Source organism: Sphaerodactylus townsendi, linkage group LG11, assembly GCF_021028975.2.
Source record: "Sphaerodactylus townsendi isolate TG3544 linkage group LG11, MPM_Stown_v2.3, whole genome shotgun sequence".
Lineage (NCBI taxonomy): Eukaryota > Metazoa > Chordata > Lepidosauria > Squamata > Sphaerodactylidae > Sphaerodactylus > Sphaerodactylus townsendi.
In genome coordinates this window covers 6,964,018-6,988,304 of record NC_059435.1, presented here as the reverse complement: position 1 = coordinate 6,988,304, position 24,287 = coordinate 6,964,018, and the positions used below count along the sequence as shown (strand labels likewise).

General features: G+C 45.3%; 1 protein-coding gene across 4 annotated transcripts in view; it reads left to right on the top strand.

The window, feature by feature from the left end:
• The window catches only part of PLEKHG4B (pleckstrin homology and RhoGEF domain containing G4B), a 106,545-nt gene that overhangs the window by 27,082 nt on the left and 55,176 nt on the right, over window positions 1-24,287 (top strand). For all 4 annotated transcript variants that reach the window (XM_048510803.1, XM_048510804.1, XM_048510802.1 and 1 more), the window contains 3 exons: window positions 11,744-13,106; window positions 19,035-19,217; window positions 20,669-20,792. In XM_048510803.1, the coding sequence (XP_048366760.1) occupies window positions 11,744-13,106; window positions 19,035-19,217; window positions 20,669-20,792 (1,670 nt within the window). The remainder of the gene's footprint in view (window positions 1-11,743; window positions 13,107-19,034; window positions 19,218-20,668; window positions 20,793-24,287) is intronic.

Sequence of the window (24,287 nt, the reverse complement as noted above, 5' to 3'; positions counted from 1 at the left end):
TTTTGAATGACAAAAAAGTTTTTCATTATATAACCCCAACAGGTAGATTTCCGGCGTCATTACAAATTCCAATTTCAATATCTGCTGTGTTTTCTTATGTACTTTTCCCCCTTGTGTGCAACTTTGTAGCTTCGGATTTTCAACCGAATTTTAAAAAAGGGCAAAGGGCACTTTCATGGAACAGGAAGCTGTAATGATTGCGTCTTGTCTTTGTAGTTTGCTGAGGGAGATGGCAAACAGAACCACTGCCAGGGGAGAAAATGTAGTTGGGGAACTTCACAAAACGACAGGCAGGTGGACAGAGAGTCAGCCTAAAATGATGGGTGGCAGTAAAAACGTAAGTGGTGAGCGGAGGGGGGAGCTTTAAAATTGGGCAGGAAAAATAATACTTTTCCTGCTTGTTTTATTCGCACAGACCAAGTAGGATATGTCTTCAACCTGGCATGGAGAAAAAAAGATGGCTAGTTTAGCACTTTTTGAAAAACCTGGGTTGAGAAAAATAAAACGACATAAAAAGTTTTGAAGAAAAAGAGGAGTTTGGATTTTTATCCCCCCTTTCTCTCCTGCAGGAGACTCAAAGGGGCTGACAATCTCCTTGCCCTTCCCCCCTCACAACAAACACCCTGTGAGGTAGATGGGGCTGAGAGAGCTCCAAGAAGCTGTGACTAGCCCAAGGTCACCCAGCTGGCGTGTGTGGGAGTGCACAGGCTAATCTGAATTCCCCAGATAAGCCTCCACAGCTCAAGCTGCAGAGCTGGGAATCAAACCCGGTTCCTCCAGATTAGATACACAAGCTCTTAACCTCCTACGCCACTGCTTTTGGGGGAGAGATCTGTGCAAACATCCTCCCCACAATGCTTTTGTATAACATCCTCGAGATGTTCTAATTGTGCCGTGCGGAATAGCATTTCCTCCTCTGTGTAAAGGAGAACACTGATTAGGTTTTTGAGTAGTTTTCCTTTGCTGATGAAGACATTCAGTTCTCCAGCTGGCTCCGCTGTAAGAGCCCGTTCTTCACAGGAAGGGGAGTGAAGCGGAAGAAGAGTGGGGTTGCCCACACATACCTTGCGACTGGCGAGTTTCTCAGGAATGCAGTTATTCAGGAAATCACTGGAAGATTTACAGCCCCCAGACCACAGCTCACTAGGGAGGGAGGCAAAAGGATTTATCACCCAATGTTTGTGCAAGGCACAGAGCCTCAATAGGAGGCTGAAGAGGGGGCTTAGTGGCTGTTTAATTGTAGTTGCATAAAGGACAGTTCTGTTTCCACTGTGTGCTAGTGGCAATTATTCATTGCCCTGCTGACAGATGCTTCAGCCCTCAAGTACCACTCTCCTTTCCCCGGCCTCAGCAAGCAGTTTTCTTCCAACACCCGCCCTCCTTTGCTGCTAACTTTCAATTTCTTTCCTGGGAAACCGGATCTAGTTGGCTTTTGTGAGCAAACAGCATCTTCCAGCTGCTAATTGAAGTGGGAAGGGGAGTGTTCTGGAAACATCTTGGAGCTGCAAGAGTTGCATTTGTGTTTTTATCACCTCTATAAATGTTGCTGCCTAATATATTAACTAATATATGTGTATGCACGCACACACATATGGGCCAAAACTGTCTTTAAAGGAGGCACGATTAGGCATTGGGCGTTTCCCCACTTACCACGACCCCCCCTATGCCGCATGCTGCTCTCAGCGCACGTCATTTCTGGCGCATGCCCGGACGTCCCCACGACCTTGCGCTCTGCGCGGGGTCATCAAAAGGCGCCGGGATTTGCCACAAGAGCGCATGTAGGGATGCCATAGGCCAGCTGAGGGGCCTTGCACTAGCTTGGCAGTGTCCGGGGCTATGCGTTGTCGCTGCCCCTGTAGTGGGGAATGCCGGGGGACCCCGCACTACTTGAGGAGAGTAGCGCGGGGCTTAAGGTAAGTGGGGAAAGGCCCATTGTCAGAAGTAGGTGGAATGGTTCACTGTTTCTTTAGAGGCTGTGTTGAGCCTTTTGGCATCAAGTCTGACCCATGAAGCAGACAAGGGAGTAGGTCTGATCCAGAGATAAGTGGGGACAGTGTTGTATTCCCCATTAAAATGCAGCTTGGGTGTTCTGATGGCTCTGATGCTTCTTCTGGATGGAAGGGTGTTCACCAGTTTCGCTAGACAGGAGCAGCCCAGCTACAACCATTAATGCCTCATGGACTGCCAGGCGAGACTGCTGGAGCATATTGTGATTGTGTTTCTTTTCTAACACTGTTCAGAAATTGCAGCTGGCATTGAGTGTGGTAGCTTAACTGTTAATTTGGGCTAGCCAGTCAGAACATATCACACCAGTTTTAGGTCAACTTTGAAGATGACCCGCTTGCTTCTGAGTCCAGTTTTAGCATGCTAGTCTTGACCTCTGAAACCCTATGCCAGGGATGCCCACTGTGACACTCATGGGCATCCTGGCAGCTGCTGACACCTTTCCTAGTACCCACCAAGGGCTTTTGGAAAGTGGGTTGGGCCAAGTGGGGCTTTTGCCCAGAAGGGCTTCTGATTGGCCATTGAAGATTTGATTGACTGTACAAGGTTTTTTTTAAAATGTTGCTTTACCAGCCACTGCTACAGTAGCACAAGGATCTTCACTATGTGACTGAAGTAAGCTTGCAGCAGCCATTTTATGGCAGCCATTTTGTGGCTGCATCTTCCATACCATGTCAGAATTCCCTCAATGCCCACAGACTCATGGCCTCCCTTCCCAATAATCCTTGCCAGCTAAGGCACATCATTAGAATCTCTAAACTGTTTTGGAAATATGAATAACATTTAAATGCATGATTGCTCCCCGGGGTCTCTGATGAGACAGATGGAATCTTTATAGAGCACAGTGCTACCCCACCCCATTTAGTAGAAGTTGCTACTGGGACAGGAATTCATTCTCAGCAGTGGGCTATCTGCCCAGATCTTGGTAATATATACTGGGTAGGTTTGCTGTTTTTACCCATCAAAGCATAAAAGGCGGGTGGGGTAAAAAACCTGTTGTTGTGTACATGATTCAAATGCCCAGCAATAGAACCCCCGTTTCACACATTTCTCTTTTCTTACGTTGAAAGACACTGATTATGACCCCCCAAAAGAACTCCCTCAAATTCCATTTGGATGGTGGACCAAAATTGGTGCCTTTAATGGGGTTCTCAACTTCTAGAGGGGGGGGCTGAACTCCCCCCCCAAGAAAATGTCTGCCATGGAGGGTGGACTCGACAGCCATATTCCTCACTGAGCATGGCCCCCGCCCTGGTCCCAAAAGCCACAGCTTCTGAGAATCTACCCCCAAATGTCCTGGGATTTGCCCGCCGGGAGTTGGCAACCCGCAACAACCATGACTGAGGATGATCCTGGCCTTCCTCCCTTCCACGATCTACAAGCTTACCCTCCACTGGCTTACTCTGAAGTAAACCTTCCAAGATCCACGTGCAAGGCTTTCCCCATGCCCTCCTGCCCTCCTTGGCAATGCAGAAGCAAACAATTCCCACCCACCCCTGCCTCCCCATGAGACATCTTCTTTCTCACCTGGACTCAGCCAGGCTGCCATCCACCAGGAAAGCCCCTGGAGCTCAGTGGGGCTGCTGGGGGGTCTGCAACCCAAGGTGGAGCTGCTGGGGTTCCCCATGTGGTCCCGCCCCCCAAGAAGGACCTGGGGGAGGGGGAAACGAGACCACCCAAAGCAGGGTCAACCCCTGTCCCCCCATTCAAGGCGGGCGGACTGAGGTTAGGATTGTGCTGAAAATCTGCGCTCCTGCAACTCCCTCCCATTTCCCGCCCTTCGCCGCTCACGTGTCCAAGAGGATCCACCAGTGGTGCTCTGCCCCCACTCTGCACCGTCATCACCGTCATCAGCCAACCAGGCAGCTGGGATAGGGAAGCCAGAAGTGGTTCGGGGGCTCTTTCCCATTAACCCTTAGGGAGCCTCAGGTTGCAGACTCCTGCACTAGATGTTTACTTTTCCTCTGTTAATTGCCTGGCATTGGTCAGCCGTAGTTGTAGTCCTACAGTTTCTGGTATAGTACCAAGGGTATCTGAGAGGGGAACAGAAAGGGAAACTTAGGCTTAAGATGGCTAGCAAAATGAAACCATCCAAAACACAAATAAAAGCACCTCAGCATAATATTCAATAATATGTTAAAGGCAGACAACATTTATTAATTTAAATATTTGTACCCCACCTTTCCTCTTGGTTCAAGGGGGCAATACAGCAAGGCACAATTAAAAAACTAGACTCTTCTCAGATAGTCAGCCAATAAAATCACCAAAACCTAAACAATAAAGCATTCCTTGTTCTGTGCCCTTTATGTCCCCAAATGTCCACTTGGGCAAATTTCTGTCTTCCACCCTCTACAAGATGACGCTGGATGCCTTCTGCATTATATTATATTCAGGAGGTTCTTCCACAAGGCAAGGGTGAAAATACCCCACAAATGGGTAGTAGCTAATCACACTTTAGTTGAGAGAATATAAAAAAAGGACATCATGGTTTCAAATGGTGATTGTATGGGTTCATACCAGAAAACGGGTCCTTGGGTAATTGAGTCCCAAGCTGGAACAACTGGGTGGCTCATGGAGAGATTGCAGCATGGGAGTAACATGCCTCCAGAAACTAGCCCCAAATGACAAACCCCAAATGACCACTGTGTGCTCGCTGAAGTTTCTGACTTCACCGGCAGCTTCGGGTGGATGGTGTCAGTGGTGGGATTCAGCAGGTTCGCACAACTTCGGCAGAACCGGTTGTTAAAATGGTGCTTGTAAACAACCAGTTGTTAAATAATTTGAATCCTACCACTGGATGGTGTTGCAGTCATCGAGCCTTGAAGGGTCTGTATCTGCCAACCTTAACTGATAGCGCAATTAGCTGTTTCATGTTAAGCCCTGATGCTTGAGCAAAGTTGAATAAGTAGATAACATGAGGTTGACCTTTTAAAGCCCTTTTTACGGTCACTTCCAATACATGTGACCAATATGGTGCAAAATGAGTGTGTTTAGGAGCGCTAATTGAAATGAACCTGTTCTATTATTCTCTGAATTCGTGTAATGTGAAGCATTTAAGCTTATGGATTTGCATCCTTCTCAGAGTATGTGTTGTCTCAGTAATCAGTTCTCACACAGTAAGCATTACAGAATTCTTGTCTGTTTTTACTCCTTTTTTTTTAATGCAGCAACTTCTGTATCTGTGTTTCTATGTTAAAACCAAGTTTGGAAGCATTTTAGACTGTTTTGGTTTCTAAACAAAACTTTACTTTCCCTACCATTGTTTGTTTAAAACTTGAGCAAATGAGAATCAAACAATTCTCTGTACAGCGCTCTCTGAAGAAGTTTCATTGTTGTTTTTACAATGGTGGAGTTTCTAGTAGTAATAACACCTGGAAAGCACCTGTAAAAACCAGCCGCGCTACTGCATAATGATATAGTTCAGGTGATACATCAGTAAGCACCCTGTAAATCAACATAACTAATATTTAAATGAAATCACATGGTCGCCTTTTGGTTAACAGAGAAAAAAAAAATCCCAGCAAAAAATAATTAGTAGCTTGTAGATGCAAAGCACCTGTCCAGACCTGAAAAGAGAAAGAGCGATCTTACCTGCTGTTTGTTGTATTAAACACATTGATTTAGGAATAAGCCAGCTGGTTCATCTAACTAGCTGTCAGAAAACTACAAAGGCTGCCTGTTGCTCTAGGGAACAATTCTGGCCGTGCACTGGGAATGTTCAGAGCTGAAATTTGGCATTACATCAGCACTTATAAAATATCTTAAGGTTCTACTGTAGAAGCAGTGTTTGAATTAAACCAAACACAGAAGTGTTCCTTTGCACAGGGGTGTAATTATAGGGCAATTCCTTATAGTGTATTATTTTTCTGGAAAAGGATCACAAACGTAGGATGTTTTGCCTGCTGCAAGACCGCAAGACATGAGAAGTCTGACTGAGGAGGCTCATTCATTTCCAGGACTATTACTTGTCTGCCAAGCAATGTTAACAAACAAATCTTCAGATCTCCGTACCAAGGTTCTGTGCAGATGTAGTGCCAGCTTCCAGCAAGCCATGGTTTGCAAACCAAAAACCAGACTCAGGGAATAATCCCAAGTGGATCTGCTCAGAAGTAAACCCACGGGAAAGTGTCCTTAATATTGCCCTGCAAGTATATCCAATCATACAGCTGTTCTTTTGGATGAATTCACAGCCCGTGAGAGACAGTGTGGTGAATTGGTTAAGAGCAGTGGGCACTAATCTATTGAACCAGGTTTATTTCCCCATTCCTTTACATGAAGCCTGTTCTGTCAGCCCCACCTACCTCACAAAGTATCTGTTGTGGGGCGAGGAAAGGAAGACATTTCAAAGCTGCTTTGACACTCTTTACGGTTGAGAAAAGTGGGATATAAATTCAAAGTCCTCCTCCTCTTCTTCTTAACCTTGGTTTAACATAGGGTTGGATCCAACCATCCTGTAAATGGCTCCTCTTCCAAGTTAAGTGGCTCTTCTGGAAGAGTCACTTAAATTAGAAGAGGACTTCAAACTTAAGCCACAATGAAAGGTGGGGTATAAATATTTTAACAAACTAGTGGATAAGCATTTTTCAGTGAAGGGGTAAGATCTACCCCATAGATTAAAAAAAAATCTTTCCAAATGACCTTCTGCTATTACAGAGAACATTCTTTTGGCTTCTTTAATGAATGTCTGAAGTTGCTGGTCCATTTTTCAGAGAATTTTATCCATTAGAATATCAGCAAATGGGGATGCAGCTATCATGCACTTCCTTCTCTTTGAGTATTCTTAACTGTGGCATCACACCCAGTAGTTTTCTAAGTTTACTGAAATCTTTCTTAAATGTATGTCTGAGTGCACTTGCCACCCCCTTTCCATCGTGTAAAAAACTTTAGGAAATGTGATCACGCCCATCTAAGGATCCTTCCACTAACCAGGTCATCATTGCTGGTTAGGAGCAGATCTAAAATAACCAATCCCCTTCTTACCTCTTCCACTTTCTGGACCATGAAATTGTCTGCAAGTCAAGTGAGGAATTTGTTGGACCTGAGAGTCTTGGCAGAGTTTGACTTCCAACAAATATCAGGATAATTAAAATCTCCCATTACTACTACTTCTCTCCTTCCTGAAAGTTTGGTCATGTGTTCCAGAAAGGCATCATCCGGCTTTTCAGTCTGGGTTGGGGGTCTGTAATAGACCACCACACTGAGATCACTGTTGTTTCTTTCCCTCTTAATTTTTACCCAAATACTCACAACCTGGCTTCCAGAATTTAAGTCATGGACCTGCTCACAAGTGTAGTAATCCTCGACATAGTGCTACTCCTCCTCCTTTCCTAGTTGGTCTATGTCGCTGAAATAGGTTATACCTCTCGATCACTTTCCAATCATGAGACTCATCCCACCAGGTTTCAGTGATGCCTATTATATCATATTTGCTTTGCCTTTTTAAGAGTTCAAGTTCATCTTGGTTTGTGCATTAGTGTGGAGACATCTAAGGCCATGGTTCATTCTCCCTGGTTGCTTATTTAAGGTTTTTTCCCCTCCCGCTGTTGGGTTCTTGAACTGTTTGCTCAAGGGAAAGGGGAAAACCAATGTTGTAGTGGTAGCCATTGGTTGTATATCAGGTCCGGTTTGTCATACAAAAATCTTGGCCAGGTCAGAAATGTATAGAAATTTGGTCACCTTTTATTAATTATTGTAGCTGGGATGAGCCCACATGTGTTGCAAAGCATCAAACATTGGAATGTATTTAGAACAATGTATGTAGAACAATACAGGAGCAGCAGTGGCGTAGGAGGTTAAGAGCTCGTGTATCTAATCTGGAGGAACCGGGTTTGATTCCCCACTCTGCCGCCTGAGCTGTGGAGGCTTATCTGGGGAATTCAGATTAGCCTGTGCACTCCCACACACACCAGCTGGGTGACCTTGGGCTCGACACAGCTTCTCGGAGCTCTCTCAGCCCCACCTACCTCACAGGGTGTTTGTTGTGAGGGGGGAAGGGAAAGGAGATTGTCAGCCCCTTTGAGTCTCCTACAGGAGAGAAAGGGGAGATATAAATCCAAACTCTTCTTCTTCTCTTTCCCTTTGATTGTCTTGGTAGTCAGTGTTGAGAGAACAGCATCTTATTGTTATGGGAAGAAGAACGCGTCTATTTCACAAAACTGAATACACATGTTTGTGATTATGCAGATATAGAAGATGATGAGTTCAGAGGTTGTTTAGAGAACCTGAGCCCCATCTGTCATAGTGGCAGGTGCAGGTTTGCCCATCTCTTCGTAGCTGTTTTGATCCTCCAACCCATTCCTGAGCACAGTGTTGTGGAGAGGCAAAAAGCACAAAGGCATTGACTCAAATGCCAAAAAAGGCAAGCAAATGCCCAGTGGTGAACCACCTCTTTGTTCCAAAACAGTGCTCAAATTCTGTGAAACTGGAATTGGGGCCTGATTATTTTGCACTGGAGTTCTGTTTCTTGTCGCATTTTCTGAACTTAATTTTATTAACTGAACAAAAGACTTCAGTGGATCACAGCCTCTCCCAGTCTAAAGGGTGACTCTTACTGGTCAAAGAAAATCCTTTGTCTGAAACCGGCGGGTCAAAATGAGCACAGCTCAATGAATGAAAACCCAAGACAGGAATCTGCCTCTCCTGGCAAGGGGACAGAAGGCTTCCATCAGATACCTTGCTCTCCCTACGCTGTTCATTTAATGAGAAACAATTGAATCTTTATGTACTCTGAACCTGTCACCGTCTCTTGAGAGAAAAGGATCAAGAAGTATGTTTCCTTATGCTTTCATATGATATAGCAGTGATGGCGAACCTTTTCGAGACCGAGTGCCCAAATTGCAACCCCAAGATAGGCTTCTTTGTTAATTATGTCGGGAACACATAGGTTTATTCCATTTTGTCTTGGTTACATGTCAATGAAAGTAGAAAATGGAATGTATTGAGTGAAACCCATGTGAGTTTGGGAACACGCACATTATATAGGAACAATCATCAGAGATCCATGATTGGCTGCTGCTCCCCACTGAATAAGCACATGATAACAAGGGCAGCGTATCTGCCACATAATGAGTGAGTCTCCAACTCATGTGCCGCTCTTCCCTTGTGTGATGAGACTTTCTTCCTGTTTTGAGGCAAAGTGTAGGTGGTGATTACATCGAAATTGGGAATGTTTATCCTCCAAACCAGAATTTCAAGCCATGATTGTCCTACAGATAAACTTGGCTGGAAGAAAGTCTAAGGAAGAGAGACTCTGTCTGTTCTTCTGGACTTCCCTGTTCCTTTCAGAACCATCAACAATGGTATTCTTCCAGATTGTCTGGCAGGGTTCCATCTGCGAGGAATTGTAGCCCCTGCTTCTTCTTAGCTGGTTGTTTCCAAAAGGTGGAGCTAGGATACCATCATGGCACATATGATATAGCAGTGATGGCGAACCTTTTCGAGACCGAGTGCCCAAATTGCAACCCCAAACCCACTTATTTGTCGCAAAGTGCCAACACGGCAATTTAACCTAAATATTGAGGTTTTAGTTTAGAAAAAATGGTTGGCTCCGAGGCACGCGTTACTCAGGAGCAAGCTTCGTGAAGCAACCATGCAATGCTTCAAATGGGTGAATCACAATCCTAGAAGGATTTACTCAGAAGCAAGCCCCATTGCCAGCAACCGAGTTTACTCCCATGTAAAGGATCATGCCCAGGCCAGCCTAGAAATATGTGTGTGAGTGTGTGGGGGGGTGATTTTCCACCCCCCTCCCACATGATGAACTCTGTGCACGAGTGCCCACAGAGAGGGCTCTGAGTGCCACCTCTGGCACCCGTGCCATAGGTTCGCCACCACTGTGATATAGTGTTCTTCTGAATTTGGATATTTTTCCCCTTGTGGGAATAGTGATAGCTTCTCTCCCTGCTTCCTTTTTTATTGGTTAATAAGCCATTGTATATTCTCAAACATGAGGAGTTTTAACTCACCATTTAAAGTTTTTAGAATGCTATGGGCTTTAGGGAGCAACATGCAATATAGGTAAAAAATACATGCAGGGTAAAAAATAAAAATGTCCCTTTTGTTCAGTCTGTTAGACTATATCCTAGGTAAGGATTGGTCCCTGTGAAAGGTGATTCATATGCAAAATTTAACACTTTCAGCTTTTGCTTCCTGTATGGACAGTAATACCAATCAACTGGAAATGTAACAGGTCTTTTGTTCTAGCTCCTAGCTCTGTGGGGCCATTCATATGAAAATTCAATGAAATGTTTGTGTGAAAGAGTTCAATAGTTGGTCAATACAAGAAGCAGATGTTTGGTGATCTGTGTTCCTTTTGTTATCGATGCACATTCCTTCTCTAGCAGTGCCTTTCCGATCTCCAGCACAAAACTGCAAAATTCTCCAAGCTGCCTTTCTCACAGCAAGACACTGCCGAGCATCTTGTTTGAAGGTGTTCAAATGTAACAGTTCTCTCTAGGTTCGGAATACCCTGGGCTAGATAGCCTAAGATAGTCCAATCTTGTCAGCTGTCAGGAATTAAGCAGGGTTGGTCTTTGTTAGTACTTAGATGGGAGACCATAACAGAAGTCCAGGATTGCTGTGCAGAGACAGATGATGGCAAACCACCTCTGAATATCTCTTTCTTTTAAAGTGCTCAGGGGTCACCAAAAGTCAGCTGCTGCTGGAGAGAGCTAATTGCATATTTTTTTTCCTTATCTCCAAGGGTTGTTCGGAACCTCCTTGCCTGTGAGAAACTATTAAATGCGTTTTAATGAAATCAGAGTTCCTTAGGCCATCTCTTACACACAAGCTGCTGTTTTGGAGTAATCACTGATATTTCTAACCCACAGCAAAAGGATTTTATTTCCTGCCTTCCTAAGCAAATTAGGATTTCGCTGAGCTTTCCAGGGCCTTGCACTGAGCATTTATTGAATATTTTTGGGAGTAAGTGTACAGGATGCAGTTGGCATTGCTAATGATCTTGCCCCAACTTTGAATACTGGCCGGCAACTTCCCACCATTCTTAAGGTGACGTGTCAGCGGTTCGGTGCTTTTCCAGATTAACAGTATCACAAAGCCACAAGGTTCATACAGGCTTAAAAATCACAGCGGCTTATAAATAGTTCTGAAGAGGCTTCCCAGAAATTGTAGCAAAGTAACCCCACTTTTGTTGAAGGCTTTCGTGGCCGGAATCAGCGGGCTCTTTTGGTTGTCCAGGCTGTACGGCTGTGGTGTGGCAGTTTTTGCTCCCAACTTTTCACCCGCTTTTACGGCTGACATCTTCAGAGGTATCTCACAGCGAGCCATGACATGCCTCTGAAGATGCCAGCTACAGATGTGGGGGAAATGTTAGGAGCAAAAACTACCAGACCACAGCCAAACAGGTCAGAAAACCCACAACAGTCAGCTAACTCCACTTTTATTCTGGAATAAGGCAAGGTGGGACGCATGAGAGTCCCAGAGGAATGAGCTTTGACTCTCAAAAGTTCATTACCCCTCCCCCCCATCCCCCATCTTGTTGGTCTGTGAGGTTCCACTGGGCTCAGCGTCAACCCAAGAGATACTGACGTTTTTGAAATATTTGCTGCTGGTTCTCTGGTATTGTTGTTCCTTGCTTGGTTTTGTTAAAAGTCAGTACTATAATCTACCACTCTTTTCTGCTGCACTGCATGGTTAAAAGTGGATTACGTCTTCCTTTGAAAGTAATAACATGAGAAGAAATGTTTCCTGTTAAGTATTTTGTTTCCTCTTTTTCTTACAGGGCAATTATACCGGCCTTATTTTCTACCATGAAGGATGGCCATTGTGCATCCATGAGAAAGTCGTCGTACAGTTGGCCGCTCTCCACAGAGTTCGTTTAAAACCGGGGGATTTTTACTTCCAAATCGTGCCCGTGGGAAAGCAGTCGGCCAGCCTAGTATTAAAATGCCTCTCCAGACATGGGCCAGGAATGGAAGAAGTCGTCGTACCTGAGACCATGTATGGCTATATTTTCACGGCAGAATTTTTGGAAAACGTAAATTGTGAACGGGATGGCTGCCCCCTGCAGAGCTGCCTGCTGACCACTGGCCCAGCCACCTATAGGACTCCTTGGAAGAATATTGTCAATCCTATCTTTATTCTGACAGCCGAAACCATCCTGCAAAACTATTCTGGTAATTCTCTGCTGGAGAAGTTCATCCTCAACCACCCTGATGCTGAAGCCATGGCCCAGTCCATGGGAAGCAGCAGCTCTCGCGAGAGTTCCACGTCTAATGACACGGGTTCTACCACAATAGAGGTACCTCTGGCAGACAGACACCACAAGCAGAATGAAGACAGTTCTGTTGTGAATCGTGACCCCGAAAACCAGGCCGGAGTGGAGAGCTCGGAAACTTCTGCTGAGGATGGGAAAGGCGAGGAGCCAAATCCAAGAGCACTTTGTGAAGGAGACTTGCCTGCCTACCCCATTTCTGGCCAAGCCACTAGGGAGCCTGGAAAGCCGTTTCAGTCGACGCAAGTTTTTTTGAAAGATGATGCACCATCCTCTCCGCTAGTGAAAAGGAACGGTGCTAGAAGCATAACTTTTGGTACCGACTTGAGCAGCCCGCGTCAAAGAAGTCGAGATTCCATGTATTTTGAAACAAAACGTTTGTTTAGAAAGTCGTACATAGAAGCACTGCAGAACCCGATGAACCTGGGTTCTAGCTCTGAAGAATCGATTGCCGAAGAAGAACTTTCTGGGCTTGTAATGGATTCAGGAGAAGCAGGGAATGAGTCCCGGGTTCCTGGGAGCAAAATATGTCTTGTCGAGCAGGAGAGCTTCTCAGGCAAAGTTCAAGTAAGAGAGGAAGAACCAAAAGAGGGTGTTAAGTTTGGGCATCATTCCCGAGCTTCAGAAAAACTGTTTGTACCTAAGGAAGCTGCTTCCATAGACCAAGATTCTAGAAGATCTCGGTCTTTAGATAGGACACTTAAAAGTTCACTAAGTAAGGATCACAAGGCCAGGGCTTCCTCAGATGGAATGTTTGGTGCAAATCCCAAAAAGCTCTTAAACGGACATCCTGAGCAGCTGGAGAAACTGAATACACACTTCCATGAACTCACCTCTTCAGAAAACCAAAAATCCAGCCGAGGGGATGAAGGTAAAAATAATTGTACCATGGATATCTCTTTGCACATTGCCTAGTTAAACCTGTTCCAACCGTTCTGAACCATCTGCCTTCAGCTGTACTCTGTCTCGGCAAAAGATAGAAATGCGGTTGCGGGCAGCGTGGCAGAAATGACAGTCACATCTTTCCACTGTTTAGAAGTCCCAGTTCTCTAGTTGCATTTTAGAAGCTATTTGAAACACCGCCTGTGTCAAAACTTTTATTCTGTGCACTACTCAGTATTTCGCTTGGTTAAAATAGCCTTTTTAGGTACATCTAAAACAGCATTTTTAGTTCGTTCTGCTTTGTACAATGATTGCAAAAGGCAAGTTCTGCTAATAGCTTTTAGATGCACTAAAATGCTATTTTAACCAAGTGCCATGCTGAATAGTGCATGGTATAAAGGTTTTGACATAAACAGCAGCAGTGGCGTAGGAGGTTAAGAGCTCATGTATCTAATCTGGAGGGACCGGGTTTGATTCCCAGCTCTGCTGCCTGAGCTGTGGAGGCTTATCTGGGGAATTCAGATTAGCCTGTGCACTCCCACACACGCCAGCTGGGTAGGGCCTTGGGCTAGTCACAGCTTCTCGGAGCTCTCTCAGCCCCACCTACCTCACAGGGTGTTTGTTGTGAGGGGGGAAGGGCAAGGAGATTGTCAGCCCCTTTGAGTCTCCTGCAGGAGAGAAAGGGGGGATATAAATCCAAACTCTTCTTCTTCTTCTAAATCAGAGGTAGCCTCCTCCTCAGAGGTTCTTCCAGATGTTCATGGATTGCTAGCTTATCAGTCTCCTACCAGCATGGGCTTTCTCAATCTGGCCATGCTGGCAGGGGCTGATGGGAATTGTAGTCCATGAACATCTGGAGAGCCGCAGGTTGCAGGCCCCTGTTCTAAATAGTTTCTAACATGCAAACAGAGAATTGGGGAGGGTTAGCAGCAGGACTGGGCGGGCACTAGGACTGCAGCGAAGCCTTCCACTGCAGAGCAGGTCTAGGAAGTGCCCGTGGTTTAATTTAGCATTGAGGTTTTTTTCTTTCTTTGAGACAGAGTATAGTGGTTTTTGGGTTTCTATCCTTTTGTTTTCCATTATTATTCCGATGTATCACAAGATGTCATAGAAGCAAATTAGGGTTTTGGATGAAGTAAATAAGTGTTGACAGTCCTAAGCAAAAAAGCAGTTGGATAAATGGACCCTAAATCGTGCATCAATAAGAACATAAGAACAAGCCAGCTGGATCAGACCAGAGTCCATCTAGTCCAGCTCTCTGCTACTCGCAGTGGCCCACCAGGTGCCTTTGGGAGCTCACATGCAGGATGTGAAAGCAATGGCCTTCTGCGGCTTTTGCTCCCGAGCACCTGGACTGCTAAGGCATTTGCAATCTCAGATCAAAGAGGATCAAGATTGGTAGCCATAGATCGACTTCTCCTCCATAAATCTGTCCAAGCCCCTTTGAAAGCTATCCAGGTTAGTGGCCATCACCACCTCCTGTGGCAGCATATTCCAAACACCAAACACACGTTGCGTGAAGAAGTGTTTCCTATTATTAGTCCTAATTACTAGTCCAATCTTGGAGTCATTTTGCATGTGAGTTTGTAGTTATACGTGCACCGGGGGGGGGGGGGGGTGATAGAATTCCATTTGGATTTAATGGGGTCATTTTTAAAAGAAACAGGCTGATTAAGAATCAGCAGCTGAAGGCTTAAGAGGCAAAAGGATAAACTTGTGTTCAGTTTTGTCCATTGAGAAGGACCAGAGCAAGACCCGTACATCCTTAAAGGGGTAGCAGGGATCATCTTTCCCCATCTTACTTTGCTTTGAGAATTCTCAGGTCCGACTGGACCACATTCAGCTGCTTTTCCTCCTTACTTTGCTGTTCAATTCTTTATCCCACCCTTCCTCCAAAGATCTTGGGGGGGGGGGGCTTAAATGCTTCTCCCTTCCTCCGTTTTATTCTCACAACAATCCTGTGAGTTACGTTGGGCTGAGAGACACTTCCTCAAGGATGGGTTTGGATTTGAACCCAGACATCTCCAGTCCTGGTCTGTTGCCATGTGGGTTATCTGGCTCAGGTTGAATGCTTTCAGGAAGCGGGGTTTTATTCTGTTCCCACACAACACTGTGGTTCACCTGGGCCCCTTCATTGGTTTTTCTCTGATCTTTCTCAACCGTGGTGTGCTCCAAAGATAAGGAGGGATCACAGTAAATCCTGGGTGGTGGCTGTGGGAAGCCTAGTTATCTACAGAGCGTGTGAAGCCGTAAAGATAAAGGAAAGAATGCCCCAGATGGCAATGGTAACATAAAGCAGGCTGGTTACATATATCTTGTAGCACATTGATATATAGTTATAAGCAGTTATGTTGAATTATGAACTCATCTCAATCACTTAGATAGCATCCCCCTCGCAATTGTCTACCCTGAGGAAGACCATACTCCTTGAGGTATCTCTTTTCTCTAGTGCCAGAGAAGGCAACAAAGCATATTATAGAACAGCAATGGCGAACCTTTTTGAGACTGAGTACCCAAACTGCAACCCAAAACCCACTTATTTATCGCAAAGTGCCAACATGGCAATTTAACCTGAATACAGATGTTTTAGTTTAGAAAAAATGGCGGGCGTTACTCGGGAGTAAGCTTGGTGGTAGTTGGTGGCTTTGCTTTGAAGCAACCATGCAACATTTCGAAAGGGTGAATCACGACCCTAGGAGGGTTTACTCAGAAGCAAGCCCCATTGCCAGCAACCGAACTTACTCCCAGCTAAAGGATAGCGCTTTAGTTCTTCCCATGAAAATCTGTGGGGTTTAACAGAGCTTAACAAGGTTACCTATACTCAGTGGTGGGATTCAAGAAATTTAACAATGCTCCCCCCCCGCCCAATCAGAACCGGCTGCTCCCCCCCCCCCTGCCATCAGCGGTGATGCATCACAAGAACGCTGGTCGGGGAGAGAAAGAAGGACCGAAAGAAGGACAGGAAGGCTGCTTAGAGAGAAAGAATGACAGAAAGAGGGACAGTATCAGCATGGAGTGGCGAGGCCGGGCAGAGGCGAGTCCCAGGGCTTCGTTGGCAGCTCTCTCCAGCTGCAAAGGAGTTCCATGCATGGCGGCCATGGGGAAGAGACCCTCGACCAGTCCCCTGGTCAGGCAGAATGTGATGCTGGCAGGCGCCTCTGGGCTGGTTGGAGCCTCCAGATGGAGGAGCAGTCCACCTCTGCAGACTGCTGTGTGCTGGTGGGTGGTGGCGGCAGCGGGAGGGCAGCAGCTCAGGGCAGCAGGGGCGGGCGGGCCAGACATGCAGGTGTGGGGAGTAGTGGCGGCAGCGTCTGAGGTGGGGGGAGGCTGGAGGCAGCCCATGGCGACCTGGTGGAGCTAGCAGGGCGTTGGGCCTGAACGGGGTCTTGCTGCCCTTCCGCCAGCTGTGCTGCTTCTTGCCGGTGCGGTGCTAGAGCAAGGTCACTCCATCATGCTTGTTCAGCGAGCCAGCTTGTTCAGCCAGCCAGCGGAGCAGCATGGCAAGGTGGGATTTGCCATTTAACAAGCAGTTTGCCCAAATTAGGGTCGTTCTTTCTTGTGTGGAGAGTAGAAAAGTATGTCATGTCAAAAGCTGGTAAAATGAAAAGCAATTCTTAGACTGGGGTTTTTTTTGGTTGCGTGACCAGAAGAGACTAGAAACCCAGGCCTCGCTTTCAACTTTATCTGTTCCTTTGAGCCAGAGCGCGATATTCTTTTCGAATGTGATCTTTGCTTTGTAGATGGGGCAAGAATGCCAAAGACTGAGTCCTTTCAGCTGCTTAGTTGCTCAGAATCATGATTAAACACAAAGCCCTCTAATCCCGAGGCCCAGACTCTTGCAAGCTGGCGGGGGTTTGTTCTCCTTTAAAGGGATTTGGTGCTTCAGCTCCAGTTTGGGTTGGACCCCAAAAGCCATTGGTTGCTTTGGTTGGCTTCAGAACAATCTGCGTTCCCCTTGCCAAGAACTTTATCTCAGAATTAATGCAATGATGCTCAGTAAAAAAAATATTTACTGTAAATTATTGTTTTATCAGGGATAAAATTGTAATCTACACATTTCAGAGTGACTGTCAAGTGTTGTGGGTTCTGCACAGTTTCTACACTCTCACTTTGCAGCAGATGTTAAAAATAACAGAGAGCAATTAAAAATAGCAATAATTTAATAAAAATCATGTTTTCGTCTTTCCATTCACTTGCTCTTGTCCTGTCTACAAACTAGTTAAGTTAAAGGACTGGGATTTTTAGAAGATAGAAGCCGCAATAGAACACTTGTGTCAAACATTGCATGACTGTGTAGGTAGTCCAAGTGATTTCTGTAGGACCAAACGGATGCCAACAGCTACTTTTCTCTCATAGTAAAATGGTTGAGTTTTCCCTGAATTTTGTTACGTGGGGTTTTTCTGTTGGTTCTGGCCCCATACTGCATTGGTTTATCCCACATTTCCATGTGCATTTTTGTGCCTTTAGTTTTTGCTTCAGTTTTGTTTGTTCTTCCCTGGTTTGTTTCTGGTTTATCTGAAACCACTGTTAGTCACCCCAGTCTTTTTCTGGAAGCCAATTCTGAGTTGAATTTTTCCTCATGCATGTTTCTGATACTTTGCTTTGTTCCTCCTACTTCCAACCCATTTTTCAATGATTGGCCCTCATCATCGTCGAATAACGCCTTCTCCCTTCCCCAACTCTAAAGGCGAGTGATTTCAGTTTCTATTTTTAATGGCTCTAAAATATTGATATATATTGATATAGTTCTGTAATGATAGTTTAAGTGAGTTCTCTGAATTCCCAGCTTCTTCTTTTTTAAAGTCTCTATCCCTTTCCCTCATTGAGATATAAGGGAAAATACATATCTCCAAAAGGGAAGAGGCTAGAGATTTACTTTTTAAATGAAAGCTGGGAATTCAGAGAACCTGCTTAAACTAGCATTACAGCACCATACCACTATATTGATATTCTAGGGGCATTTTAAAAAGAATACAGCCAACAATGACAACACCAATTACGATAGCACACTCACTTGAAAATCATCATTACTGAAATATGGAAGAAAATAAACAAACTCCACAATTGTGAAAATGCACATGGAGGGCAGATGTGTGGAAGAACTGTGCCCAGACCAACTCATGCACTTGTGGATCGACTACCAAGAAAATCAAGAGTAAGTCAAGTGTGTGGAAAAACTCTCAGTCATCCTGTGAATGAAAAGCAGGTGGAATTGGATTATTCAAAAGGATCTCTATTAGTCAAGTCAAGTGGTATTTATTGTTTGAGCCATTGGCTGTAACATCCAAAAATACATGCAGTTAAAACATTCAGGATCTCTATTAGAGAATCTCCAGCTCACTTCAATTCCCAGGCACTGGGATCAAATGGGTCACCATTACATTTGTAACGTAGGTATTCCCAAAGTTTTGTATTAGAGGGTGCATATCTGAAAAACTGGCTATAAACCATTGCCTATATTGTTTACCTCCCATCCTACACGCCTCTCATTTTTTCCTTTTATTGTTCACTTTACTTTGGTGTATTAATGGAGCAGTTAGTTTGTGTGTAGCCTGGATTTTCACATCCTCTTGATATTTGCCATATTTGCAAGGAAGCAAATAAACAAGGAAACATAATTATCTTCTCCTTGCCTGTACAGCGTTTCAGACAAGATGAGACAAAGGGGATTTCATCACCATATGCTTAAAACAAAATCAATGGTAACTTGAATAAACAGGAGCTACCGAAGTGTACTTAATGTGTTATAGTCTTCTTAATATCAGAGGCTTCTGGTTTTTTTACTTAATCCAGCCTTCTAATACTTATTCCTTATTTAAGGCTTTCCCAGAACGTTAGCATATAATCTAAAGTAAACTTCAAATAACCAGAAAGATACGTAAGTTTCCTACTTTTGTTTGACTCGTCTTCTCTCCAGACCCAGCAAGAGACTCCACAATCGGTTTCCAGAGTTGCGAGTCTAATGAAAACGTGGCACCTCTAGAGCTTCCGTGTGAGAACGAATTCTCGGCAAATAGCGGGGATCCTGACTGTACTTTTCCAAACCAGTCGTTTGAAGTGAATCAAGAATTATTGCAGTCTGGAATAATAACTCTTTGTGGTATGTAGCAAACAGATAACCGTGTGCATTTGATGAAATGTTGTACAAGTGTATCCAATAAGATTTATTGTAGCATGTCTGGATAGGAGCTTCTGCCACCCCTAATCCAGTGCTGTAAAGTTAATTATGAAATATGAAAAAAAGCCCAAAACAACATTTTGGATTGTGGTCCTCAAAGTGGTACTTGTGGATTCTGTGGTGCCCACTGACTCCTGGTACCTGCCAAGTGGTTTTAGAAAACAGGTGGGGCCAGTTGGGGATTTTGCGAACCAAGGCTTTTGATTGACCATTATTGATTTTATTGGCCCAACAGATTCTTTTAACATATTGCTTTGGCAGGGTCCATTGCCACAGCACAAGGATCTTCACAGTGTGACTGAGCGCAAACTGCGGCAGCCATTTTGTGGTTGTGCCCACTGTGGTGTGTCAGAATTTCAAAGATGTCTGTAGGCTCAAAAAAGTTGGGACTCCATGCTAGATTATGCTTTTGTACATAAGGGGTGGGGGCTAGGGGCTAGGGACAAAGGCCTAACCACCAGCTCTTCCCCCCTGGGCTACCAGCCTCATCTTTGATCACCTATGTGGGGACTTCACTCTCTATTCAAACAGCATGGGCATTCATGTAACAGCTTTTGCCATTGCGCTGCTGGCTGCCCAGGGTGAGTACTTCTCCCAGCCAGGAGGGCATTTTGGGTGGAGGGAATCCAGGGCGGCGCCCCCAGACACTAGTTTCAGCTGCCCATGTTTAATCCTGGCAATACATATACCGATGTATTGTTTACCAATGGCTACCAATCTTGATCCTCCTTGATCTGAGACTGCAAATGCCTTAGCAGACCAGGTGCTCGGCAGCAGCAGCAGCAGCAGCAGCAGCAGCAAAAGGCCATTGCTTTCACATCCTGCATGTGAGCTCCCAAAGGCCACTGCAAGTAGCAGAGTGCTGGACTAAATGGACTCTGGTCTGATCCAGCAGGCTCTTTCTTATGTTCTTATGTTTTTACAGTTTCTCAGAATGTACAATTCAAAGTTTATTTGGAATCTAAAAATCCTGAGTTTGTGAACTTCACTAAATCAAAATCAGTTCCCATTTGGATGGTTATGTTGCAGATTCATCCTTACACTCCCACTGTTCTTGCCCCCAGACAAGATGCCTTCAATCGTTACTATTCCACCTTGCATCTTCTGCTCGACTTTGGTTTGTTTCTAACCTGTTCTGGTTTACCAGCTGGACATAACGTTTGTTTTTCCCTGCTGGTTATTTTTGTTTGGAATTTTTTTTTAATTGGCACGCTTCTAAGTTTTTTATATGAGATGGGAAGACAGGATAGAAATGTATTTTTTAAGGAATAAATATATATTTAACCCAAAGGTTCAGAGAGGTCTGAAACAGACTGAGAGGCACATGGAATTGTTACACTGGGATTCTTTATTCATTTATAATTTCTGGTTAGGAAACAGGGACCGTGGTGGAAGAGCCGTGGTGCAGGTCTGCAGTAAGAGCAGTGTGTGGTTAAGTGAGCACTCCAGAGTCCGGGAGCTCACTCGGCTCCTGATGTATCTCTACAGCATTCCCAGGTATGCAAACAGAGGAGCGGCTTGTTTAGGTTCCGGTTTTTATTTATCCGTGTTATTTGTAGTCCCCCTTTCTCTCTGAGACTGAAGGTGGATTACGCAGCAAGGTTCTTGTACTGAAACCTGAACTGTGGAGGTGGGAAGAATTCCATCGTGATCTGGGTCCCAAGTCTTGCAGCTTGTAATGTGCAGATAGAATCCCACTAGAACAGTGGTGGCGAACCTATGGCACGGGTGCCAGAGGTGGCACTCAGAACCCTCTCTGTGGGCACACGCAAACAGAGTGCCCCTCCCCCACATCTAGGCTGGCCTGGGCCGCTGGGCTCGATTATTAGCATTAAACCTAAGACCTAGTTTTGGGGAAGCAGTATAGGTAACCCTGTTAAGTGCTATTAAACCCCACTGATGTTCATGCGAAGAACTAAAGAGCAATCCTTTACCTAGGAGTAAGCTCGTTTGTTGGCAATGGGGCTTGCTTCTGAGTAAACACTCCTAGGGTCGTGATTCACCCGTTGGAAGAGTTACACGGTTGCTTCAGAGCAAAGCCACCGACTGCCACCAAGCTTACTCCTGAGTAACGCACGCCTCAGAGCCAGCCGTTTTTTCTAAACTAAAACCTCAGTATACAGGTTAAATTTCCGTGTTGGCACTTTGCAATAAATAAGCGGATTTGGGGTTGCAATTTGGGCACTCGGTCTCAAAAAGGTTCGCCATCACTGCACTAGAAGAAGAAGAATTGGTTTTTATACGCTGCTTTTCTCTACCTTTAAGGAGACTCGAAGCAGCTTACAATCACCTTCCCTTCCCCTCTCCATAACCCATCATTGTAAATTTCATTGTGCGTGCACAATGACAATTAAAAAAAAATGCTTATGCTTGTGTGATATGTGAGGCTGAGGTGGATGGCTTAGCTCAATACGAACTGGTTTTTGGGGGGGGGGGGCTTTGCACAGGCCCCACCCACAAAATGAGTTTGCCCTGTTTTATTTCCCTCGACCCGGGATTTTCTAAACTCACTAAACCAGCAATCATGTTGCAAAATTCCAGGTTGGAGCCGCTCCCACACAAATAGCTAGACAGGAGACCTTTTCATTTCCTCCTTTCCACCTGTTCGCCGTACGTTCTGCACGGTCCACCGTCAGGGAGAATCCGCCTGCCCGCCATTCTGTGCAAGTCACCCAGCAGGTTGGGGGCAGATTTCCTGAGCCCCCCCCCGCCGCTATAAAGGCCCTCAGCACATTTTCTCCCCGTGGCAGCGAGTATGACCAGTCTACAGCAACATGCTCATTAGTGCCCTGCCATTGCAGGGAAGTCCTTTGTCTTTTTAAAATTTTGCATGTTGCACATGCGCAGCTACACGGATGCAGCTGATTGTCTTGTGCAACAATTGGCATGGCTGTGGGGGTTCATTTCTGCATGCCCACACAGCTATGCGTGTGTTGCAGGACATTAAAAAAGAGAGAGAAGCATCTCCGTACGAAGGCACGAAAGCAGAGGTGGGATCCAGCAGGTTCTCACAGGTTCCTGAGAGTAGGTTACTAATTATTTGTGTGTGCCGAGAGGGGGTTCCTAATTGGTGATTTTGCCACGTGATGTTTGCCTTAGTGACGCCCCTCCTCTCAGCAGTAGCGCGCAGAACTTGAAGCAGTGTAGCAGGAAGTGCACCGGCATGCGTGGCAGGCTGCACCTGCGTGCATTCGTTTCCCACCCAAGGACCGGCGCAGCGGCTGCATCCTTGCCACGGCCCCGCCCAGGAATGCACCGCCCCTGGAATGCCCGGCCACGCCCCCATCATGCCCCACCCAGCCCCATTGGCGCTACGCCACAGTTTGAATCCCACCACCATGGGAACCTGTTACTAAAAATTTTGGATCCCACCACTGCATGAAAGCAACCCAGTTGGCTTCCATGGGCTCCAATCGCTGCATGTGAATGTGAATAGGAAAAAGGAAAATGGGTTCCTTTATAACGACTGCAACCCTTTCCACTCAAGAGAGTTCTAAGAAGACTGTGACTAGCCCAAGATCACTCATCAGGCTTTATATGTGCTGGATTGGCTCTGGGGGCTCAATGCTAGGCCCAGGTCACCTGAAAGGGGCCTCTGTGTTCTATGCTATTTTCTTTTCCCTTGCTTGGTACTTAGATAACAGGGGCATCTCTGGTCTCAGCCAAATGGCTGGCTATCTCCCATCCGGCCTCGGGGATTACTTTAGCTTTCCCACACTTTTCCCGCTTTCGCATTAAGTGGGAACGGGGCAGGTTGGGGGTTGGATTCAGAGAGGTTATACAGTGGGGGTTTTGAATGTTGGATCAGAAGTGGCTTCTGCAAAGCCAGGCACACGGTGTTTAATTCAATAAAGGCTTCTGATTCATGAAATCTAGGGCTGGTCCTTCAGTGGACTCAGAGTAGGAAACAAGCCTGGCTTCCTTGGGACAGTACTGATGTGGTATCTTCAGTCTTTTAAACTTGCAAAAAATTAGAATTTATGTGTGGAGAATGACATGCTGACAGCAACCTTATAGATTGGTAAGGAAAGCTGCCCATGCTGGAGTGTTTTCTTTTCTGGGGTCTATTGGTCCCCGGCCCCTCAATGACGCAGCTGGCCTCTACCTGGGCCAGGGCTTTTATGGCCCTGGCTCCTGCCTGGTGGAACCCTCTTCCTCCAGCTATTAGGGCCCTGTGGGACCTTGGGGAGTTCTGCAGGGCCTGTAAAACTGAGCTGTTCCACCGGCCTTTGGGGGGGGGGGCTGGCTGCTGACTGTCCGCCACCCCCTCACTAAAGCCCCCATCTACCCTCTACCAGCAAATTGCTGGCCCCTTCCAGAGGGGGGTGGGTTGGAGTTCTCAGACGCCATTTACAATTGGGTTATAATGTTGTTATTGGATTTTAATGTATGTAATTTTTGAGCTTGTTGTTTATTGGTTTGTTCTGTATTGATTGTTTGATTTTATTGTACACTGCCCAGAGCCCGAATACTACGCCGAGACATTACAACTTCCTAGGCCTCTGGGTGAGGCTCGAATTGTAATGAAGGCCAACAACCAGCTAAAGATCTGGCAGCTGTGAAATCTACAATAATAATATTCTACGCAAATACCTCTAATATCCTAGGTCCTTGGGAAGGACTCGATATTCAGAGATGAATTCCAGACACCTGTTATGTGTAGTATAATAATAATAATAATAATAATAATAATAATAATAATAATAATAATAATAATAATAATAATAATAATAATAATAATAAATGAAATTTAGTATACCGCCCACTCTCATTTATTTATGTTATTTAAACATTTATCTCTGCCTTTCTACCGTATGGAACAAAGGCAGCTTATAACAACTGCTAAAGTGTTTGCCCATCTCCACTCTCAGTGAAATATACCTTCATTTCCAGGTTTTTGGGGATTTATACCAGTGTTTCTGCTTTTTAATATTTCTTGCTGCACAGTCAGGTGTAGCATATCACTTCTATTCTACCACTTAAATCCTTTAG